Source organism: Palaemon carinicauda, chromosome 6 (assembly GCF_036898095.1).
Source record: "Palaemon carinicauda isolate YSFRI2023 chromosome 6, ASM3689809v2, whole genome shotgun sequence".
NCBI classification, from domain to species: Eukaryota; Metazoa; Arthropoda; class Malacostraca; order Decapoda; family Palaemonidae; genus Palaemon; species Palaemon carinicauda.
The window spans coordinates 63,997,400-64,006,288 of record NC_090730.1 but is presented as its reverse complement, the minus strand read 5'-3'; the positions used below and the strand labels follow the sequence as shown (position 1 = coordinate 64,006,288).

The 8,889-nt window shown below is 41.8% G+C and overlaps 1 protein-coding gene across 1 annotated transcript; it reads left to right on the top strand.

The window, feature by feature from the left end:
- The first annotated feature begins 7,183 nt into the window (after positions 1–7,183).
- LOC137643026 (zinc finger BED domain-containing protein 5-like) lies at positions 7,184–7,540 on the top strand. The gene has a single exon (XM_068375879.1). It carries the CDS (start codon positions 7,184–7,186, stop codon positions 7,538–7,540), a length of 357 nt encoding a protein of 118 aa, XP_068231980.1.
- Positions 7,541–8,889: the final 1,349 nt, after the last annotated feature.

Sequence of the window (8,889 nt, the reverse complement as noted above, 5' to 3'; positions counted from 1 at the left end):
ATTGTCAGTGGCCAAAAAATGTGTAAGTAGGCCATCGCTCGTAGCGGCGGCCTCCCTTTATTTCTAATCTTTTCTTTCTACATGATGCAGGAACGGGCGTGCGATTTTTAGTAGACATGGGTGTTTGTCGTTCTCTTTTGCCAAGGGAACACTTCAGGACACGACGTAGTCTGTCTAAGTCTGCCAACGTCCGCCTGTCAACGGATCTGCAATACCCACCTACTGTTATGAGAACCTCACATTATTGTTTGGAAAAGGCAAATATAATTGGAAGTTTCTCGTTGCTGACGTCACATTGCCAATCCTCGGTGTGGATATCCTCTCTCATTTCTACCTTCTGGTCGATATCATCCACCAACGATTGGTCAACGCAGACTCGTACTTGTCGACACATTTTCCACCCGCCCCCTCCAACCTCGCTCTCTACATCAGCGCACCCACATATGCTCACCTCCTCGTGTCATACCCAGAAGTTTTCCATCCAGAACTTCGCCCAATGCCCACGGCTCCTGCCAAAAACGGTATTTATCACCATATCAAGACGACGGGACCCACAGTCTTTGCCAAATTCAGACGTCTGGCACCGGATTGATTGGCAGCCGCCAAACAGACATTCGCCGAAATGGAAGAAATGGGCTTTTGCCAAAAGGCCCCTAGCCCATGGTCGTCACCCTTACACATCGTCCTGAAGAAAGACTGCTCCCTCTGTCTGTGTGGGGATTACAGGCGCCTGAACATGCAAACAGAACCGGATCACTACCCCTCCCAAACATCGCCGACGTGACCTCCTATCTCCACAAAGTAAAGGTTTTCTCCGCGCTCGACTTCCTGAAGGGGTATTATCAGGTGCCTATGAACCAAGAAGACATCCCCAAGACCACCATCACCACTCCGTTTGGTACATACACCTTCAATTACTCCTGTTTTGGCCTTCGCAATGCTGGGGCCAATTTTCAACGTCTCATGGATGGCATCTTAGGGGACCCCCCCCTTCTGTGTATGTTACGTGGACGACATACTTGTGTTCTCTTCCTCAAAAGAGGAACACCTCCGTCACTTGCGCATCGTGCTCGACAGCCTACAACAAAACGGCCTTGTAGTCCGGTGCGACAATGGTACCTTTGGCGCCAATGAAGTGTCGTTCTTAGGGCACCACATCACTCCTGAAGGAGTCCATCCCTCCCTGAGAAGGTAGCAGCCATTCAGAACTTCCCCACGCCCTCGACCGTCAAAGCACTGCAGGAATTCTTGGGCATGATCAACTATTATCACCGTTTTCTGCCAGCCATTGCTGCCACTCTTGCTCCACTCTACGCCTCCCTCAAGGGCAAGCCAAAAGACCTGAAGTGGGGCCCCCTTCAAGAAGCAGCCTTCTGCGATGCAAAGAATGCCCTATCAACCGCTGCTGCTCTCACTTTTCCCGTCTCACATGCCCCTCTCCTTCTCTCCACTGATGCCAGCGACATCGCTATTGGTGCAGTTCTCGAACAGGTGGTCAACGGCTCGCCCCACCCATTGGCCTTCTTCAGCAGAAAACTGTCCAAGGCAGAATCGGGTTATTCTACCTACGATCGCGAATGGCTGGCGGTGCACTTGGCTGTCTGTCACTTTCGCCATTTCTTAGAAGGTATTCCCTTCGTCATTTGAATAGACCACATGCCACAGGTGCACGCCTTCACTCGACAGTCTGACGCCTGATCCGCTCGTCATTGCCGACATCTCTCCGCCTTGGCTGAATACAATTGCACCCTTCAACACGTCCCTGGGAAAATGAATCCCATTGCTGATGCCCTGTCAAGAAACACGTTGGCCGCCGTTCAACTGGGAATGGATTACAATGCCTTGGCTGAAGCTCAACGATAGGATCAAGAGTATCAAGCATGTAGGACATCCTGCACATCCCTCCGTTGGGAAGACGTCCCCCTCGAAGACTCCAACACCACCCTCCTGTATGACGTCAGTACTGGTAGACCGCAGCCTTGGATTCCGGCTCCCATGTGCCGACAGGTGTTTGATTTTACTCACGGGTTTTCACATCCCTTGCACTGTTCTACTGCATAGCTGCTGAAGACAAAGTTCATTTGGCACGGCATTACTAAGGATGCTAAGGATTGGGTCCACGCCTGTACTTCTTGCCAAACTTTCAAAGTACATCGACACACGGATTCAGGAGTGGGCACCTTTTCTCAACCTCGGCGTTGTTTTTCCCACATTCACGTCGACGTTGTAGGCCCCCTACCCACATAACAAGGACATTGTTATTGGTTTACCATCATTGACTGCTCCACTCGTTGGCCTGAAGCCATTCCCATGGAAATTGCAACATCCACCTCATGTACATCTGCCTTACTCTTAGGATGAATGGCAAGATTTGGTATCCCTGAGCATATTAATTCTGACAGGGGTGCTTTCACCTCTCAATTGTGGACATCATTAACGAATCTCCTGAGCATTATCCTACATCAGAAAACTGCCTACAACCCCGCTGCCAATGGAATGGTTGAACATTTTCATCGCACGCTCAAAGCAGCTTTGATGTCCCGCTGCAAGGACTCCAACTGGTTTACTCAGCATCCTTGGGATCACTCCTAAAGACACCCTGGACGTCTCGGCAGCTGAAATGGTGTATGACAACCCATTAGTCGTCCCTGCGGAATTTTTCCCTTCTGCAACATACTCAGATGATCTCCAGCGCATACGTCATGTCGTGGGAAAATTTATTCCATGCTGCAGACTTACAAGCCCCCAGCGAGGCATCATATACAAGACAGACTTGCACTCTGCAACGCACATCTTCCTACGAATGACACTAGCAGGCCACCGCTAACGCCCCCTTACACGGACCCTTTCCTTGTGATCCGAGGAAATCTGAAAGCATTCCTACTAAACATTCGTGGCAAAGAAGACTGGGTGTCCATTGATCGTCTAAAACGTGCTTATCTCCTGCCAGACGACACGCCTACAGTTCGCCTCTCTAGATCAGGATGCCCTTTTTAACATGTACAATATGTCTTTTTTTTTAGGGGGAGAGCCATTTACCACCCATGTGTCACACGAGTGTACATAGTAACGACATTTCTCTTTTTTATATATATTATCCTTTGTATCTACGCTCTCCCCTAGCAATGACAGCAACTTTTTTTAACACACCTGCATATTCCATTGTTAAATGTTAATGGAACTGGTTGCCGGTTGACAAGAGATAGCATGTTTGTATTTTGTGACCTTCTTACTGGGACCTTGTGTGTATATTTACTCGATGTGTCGTAATGAAGTTACTCAGTTGCTTTCATCTCGCTTTTGAGTCACAACTTACTCCTGGCTCGTCACAAAAGATTTAACAACATAAATTGCAACGAAAATGATCTATGATATCTCAAAATATATGAGATCCTGTTAATCTCCGAGTTTCCAATTGCATAATATGAATCCTGTGTTTAGCCAAATTCATTTAATGGTAAGTTTTATACATACGAGATGTAACAAAGTTACTCTAATACCAGATTCAGTTTCCGCTGTAAAGTTTGAAAAAAATTACTTTGTCAAAAACTAGTCCGGGAATCATTAAGAATTTTCCGGCCCATTTAATTATGAATTGCAATTAACTAGAGATTAATTATGCATAAATGTGCCTGCTGCAATAAATATATATTTTTTTCGAGGTAATATCTATCATTTAAACATTTGATTATTTTCATTTATTGCAGATGAATGATGTAAAATGTCAAGTAATCTTAAAAGGAACATGGTCAGCATACTTGAAATACGGTCTATTATGGCTGATGGTCAGTCAGTCTTCCTTATTTTGTTTTACTTAAGATCATCTTGCTTTTTCTTAATAAATAAGAATAATAAAAAAAGTAAAGCAAAACAGAAGCTAATATTTTAGATTTTTTTAATTTTCGAAACATATTGTTTAGACATCATTTATATTTATCATTTACATCATTGCCTGAATGTATAAGTTGATTAATTTATGGATAATTTTTCCCGGTTTGCTTTCAAGTATTTACCAATTGATTGAAATTTTATCTCATCTACCTATTGTATAATGTTTTTTTTTTTTTTTTTTTTTAGTTGTGTTGATACAAGCTTCTGAAAGGGCCAAAAGATCTAATTAAAAACTGGTAGGGGGTTTGAGGATACGAGCGATTAGGCCGAGGTATGAATATGCTGGCGGAGGAATTTGGCTGCTCGTGTTTCTTTCGGAAAATCTGACAATCTGAACGACTTAAGAAACTGTCATTTTTATGGGATAGCTTTGTCGTAATACCTTTCGGGATTTTATGTTTCAGGTGTAGTTCGAGAAGGTAATTTTACACGAGCATTGAGAGTCAGTTGATCTAGTAATTAGCAATGTGAGTAGTAATATCAAAGTGCAAAATGTTTAAAGAGAGAGAGGGGGAAAAGTTATTAATTTTGATACCAAACACGGATTGCAATGCTAAGGGTTATAGTTTTGCATTTCAGTTTAAACCGAAGAGTATGTTAAAGATTAACATAAATTTGTTGGTACTTTTCTTAATTCTAATATAAATTAATTCAATACTTATTTCGATTGTTTTGTTCGAAATTCTTGTAAGATTTTGGACAATGATGTTGGTTGCAGTTGATACATTTCTTTGTATTTTCTGTACTTTCCTTATATGTGTGGTCATATGATGAGAATTCAGAACATATTCTAAAGTTTTTATCTTCAGAACATTCCTTATACAGAAGCTAATGAGGATAGTATAAATCGAAAAATTACAATTTCACAAACATTTCTTGTTCAATATATTGACTTGGGATGTTTCGGTAGGCTATGAAGAGGTCTCCTTTTATGGCTCTCACTGCCATATCTGGTGTTTCAAACCTTATCTTAAATAATGCAGGGATTATTTGGGATTTTTATCACATCATCCACTGTAGCCCAGCTATTTTTCCTATCAATAGTTGATTTAAGTTCTTCTCCGTATTCTGACGTTACGTCTAGATCAGTGGTTCTCAGCCTAGGGACTATGGCAAGAATTTAGGGGGTCCATGGTGGGCTGTTGCAAATTATTCATCTCTAAATAATGTTAGAAATCTGAATAGAAAAAACTTGCATCACTGTCCTGGCAAAGAAAATTTTCTTTTTAGATTGATTAAGTTGATAATAAAATTTTGTTACATAATATTGTTACGAATGTGTGTGTACGTGTGTATGTATGTATTTGTGCTAAATTGTAATTGTTTGTGCTGTGTAGGTGTGATAGAAAATGCGGAGAACGAATCCGTATGAGACGCGTGAGAGACACCGAGTGGTGAGTGAGGGCGAGTCACCATGAGACAGAGGGAGAGAGGCGATCTCAGTGTGGTCTGGGATATCATCATGTAAACATGTAGGTATAATTGATTCTCAACCATACTGTAGAGTAGTGCACCAACTTTTGCGACATCCACTTCCGCGGTTCTCTGTTTCACGGTAAGCCCTAAATATTGCATATTTCGCACTTTCGTGGCGAAAAATCGTGTGGCAACTGTTTTCCCCCATCTTGGATGACTTCATGGTTTTTTCGTCACAGTCTACCACTTCCCGCCATTGTATTCATACCCTTTTCTATTGTCTGTTGTCTTGACTCTTCTGGATACCTGTTTGTGAATGTATATGCGATTTGCTTGATGTGTGTTATATTATTATAATCGTTATGTTGGGAAGTTGAAGTGGTTCAACGTGGTGTTGTTGTTTTGGTGGTTTTCCGGTGGTTGTTGAAAGATTGGAGTTTTGGGGTCGGAATTTTGTTTTCTGTTGAGGTTTTAGTTGTTCATTGATATATTGGTTTCTGCTTATTGTCGAAAAAATTCATATACCCATTGTACTACTTTTAGCTGTTGTTTCTCTGCATTCTGGATATTTGTGTTTGTCATTTTATCACTTGTCCTATTTTTCTGTCCTACATTATCATTCATTTGTCTTATCACTTAATGTTTGTTCTGATGTTCTGTCTCATTTATTTTCCCTAGATTTGCGATGGCTACTAGTGTTACTAAGAAGCGGATGTACAGTAAAGAGTACATTAGCTAGGGTTTTACATCAATCCTCGCTAATGGCATTGAGAAACCTCAGTGTATATTGTGCTTCAAAGTGCTGGAGAACGATTCTATGAGGCTTAGTAAGTTGAAGCATCATTTGCTGACCATCCATCCACAGTATGCTGAGAAAGATCATGATTTCTTCAGGCGCCACAAAAGTAGTTTGGTAAAACAGAAACTGGATGCGACTGGTGCTTTCCAACAACAGACCTCAAGTGTAGCTGAGGCATCCTATGAGGTTGCCCTCGAAATAGCGAAGCAAAAGAAGCCCCACACAATTGGTGAAACTTTGATTAAGCCATGTACTTTAAAGAGGGTCAAGCGTGTTCTTGGAGATGCAAGTGAACGTAAAATTCAACAAATTTCCTTGTCAAACGACACAGTGAAGCGGAGAATTAATGAAATGTCAGATGACATAAAGGAAAAAGTGATACAAGAGATCAAATTGTCTCCAGCTGGTATGATTGCGATACAACTGGATGAGTCAACGGATGTGAGTTCTTGTGCACAGCTACTCGTGTTTGTTAGGTATGTTTTCTTGTGTGACATTAAGGAAGAATATAGGTTATGTACACAGGTTAAGACAACCACAACAGCTGAAGATGTGATGGAAAAGCTATCTTCTTTGTTCAAAGCTAACAGGATCCTATGGGAAAATTGTTGTGGAGTCTGTACAGCGATGTAGGGGTCAAAATCAGGGTTCCAGAAGCGTGTCAAGGAAGTAGCTCCGAATGCCAAGGGAGTTAATTGTATGATACCTCGTTTTGCACTGGCATTGAAAACCCTCCCTGATGAACTTTGTAAGATTCTGGAGGCAGTGGCCAAATGCATCAACTTTGTAAAAGCTAGAGCTCTGAACTCTCTCCTTTTCCAGAACCTTTGTAGAGACATGGATTCGGAGCATGAACTCTCCTCTTTTACTCCAAAGTGTGCTGGCTTTCCAAGGGCAATGTTGTGGATCGAGTGTTTGAACTTCAGGGAGAGCTTAAATTGTTCCTGAAAATGCAAGGGAAAAATGATCTGTTGAGTCACTTCAATGAGGTTTTGTGAGAGCCACGTCTTGCATGTTTAGCAAATATATTTGAGTAGCTAAATAGGTTGAATCTGAAGCTACAGGGCAAGGAAAGAAATGTGTTTCACCTCATGGACTGTCTTCGTGGATTTTCTTGCTAATCTCCAGAATTGGCAAATGAAAGTTGGTGCCGAGAATGTTGCCATGTTTAAAAACCTTTCAACTGTCCTTGACGAAAATGAAGAAGATAGTATGCTTGATCTATTACTTAAAACTGAAATCACTCAGCATCTGAGATCCTTGGAATGTGAAATTAATATGTATGTCAGAGAATTCGAGGAGGAAGAAGGGAAGTTGGTAAGGAATCCATTCTCTGGCACTCTTGATATTACTACCATTCCCAGTGATGTTCAGGACGAGTTCCTTGATCTCAAACATGATTCTGCTGCCAAAGATCTCTATGAAGAAAAATAGCTGAATATATTCAGGTGTTCGATGCATCAGTCATATCCAATAGTCAGTGAGATTACACTTCGGCTACTCTTGCCTTTTTCAACTACTACCTATTTATGTGAGTCTGGTTTCTCCACCCTCCTACAAATCAAGAATTTAGAGCCGGAACCGATTGGATGTGGACCCCGACATGAAATGTGCATTGTCAGTGACACAACCTCGGATTCCTCAACTGACTGAAAAGTAACAATATTAGCCTTCCTACTGGTGTGTGATAAAATATGCAGAGGATAATTGAAAATTTTCCCATCCAAATCAAGTTTGCTATCGTCTGCTAGTCTTTTGTAGTTTAGTGATGTAAGTTAAGCATATCTCAGAAATCTATCAATATAAGATAATTATGACTGTAAACTTTGTAATGAAGCAAGGGTGTTCTCTTCATCAAAATTTTATTTATTATTATTATTATTCATTTTTTTTTTGGCAAGGTGGGATTTAGGAGAAAAATGAAGGGGAGTCACACGAATATTGAGAATTCATGAAGGGGGAATGGAGTGGAAAAGGTTGAGAACAACTGATCTCGATGGTTAACAATTATCTTTTTTTAGAAGTGTTATATTCTGTGGTGTCATTTACTTCAAAATATTTGTTTTGAAAGACAGCCTTGTTGTCCGTCTTGAAGATCCTATCTTAGTCATCTTCGAGTACATTTACGAAGAATGCATGGATTACTTCATGAACTTTGATCATAGTGGTACCGATGCATTCCCACTACCTCAGACCTCTCCATGGTACGCTCTGTGTTTGGGAACTGAGGTCTTTTATTCTAATCTTCATTTTGCATCATAGCATTCACTTTTCTCGAAGCTTTGCCACAAAGATGGGTGACAAACCTAGCTATGCTGGCCATGAAACAGAGGCTAGAACAATGCTGATTACCTGAGGTCAAGGATAGATTTTTTAAAGAACCACATAGGCTTTTATCTTTAATATTTAGGCGAGGAGAGAAGAACACATGTAACCACTGTGGGTGCTGCAGGCTGACTGCACACACTCTGTGAGGGAACAATGGTGAGAGAATCCAAATCTCTCAAACGTTCGACATAACGAAGAGCCTGAAACTCTACTGCTGCCTTGCTGATGTACAGAGTAGAGATCAAAAGACACTTGTGGGAAACATCTCTGGGATGCCCTCCTCAAGTTACCAGGAGCAGTGGGCGCCAGTGCCCCACCCACTAACGGCCAGGACCATCCCTCCCAAGGACTTAATCCCAGGAAAGACAAGGCCATTCGAGGCTCCCTTCGAAAGAATCGGTTTGGTGGGTGGCTTAGTTATATGAGAAGATAGGGGATGATGGAATGCCTCACTA

Bases quoted from the DNA above. Each gene is read 5' to 3' on its own strand.
- LOC137643026 (XM_068375879.1), top strand. From the start codon at position 7,184: ATGTGTTTCACCTCATGGACTGTCTTCGTGGATTTTCTTGCTAATCTC.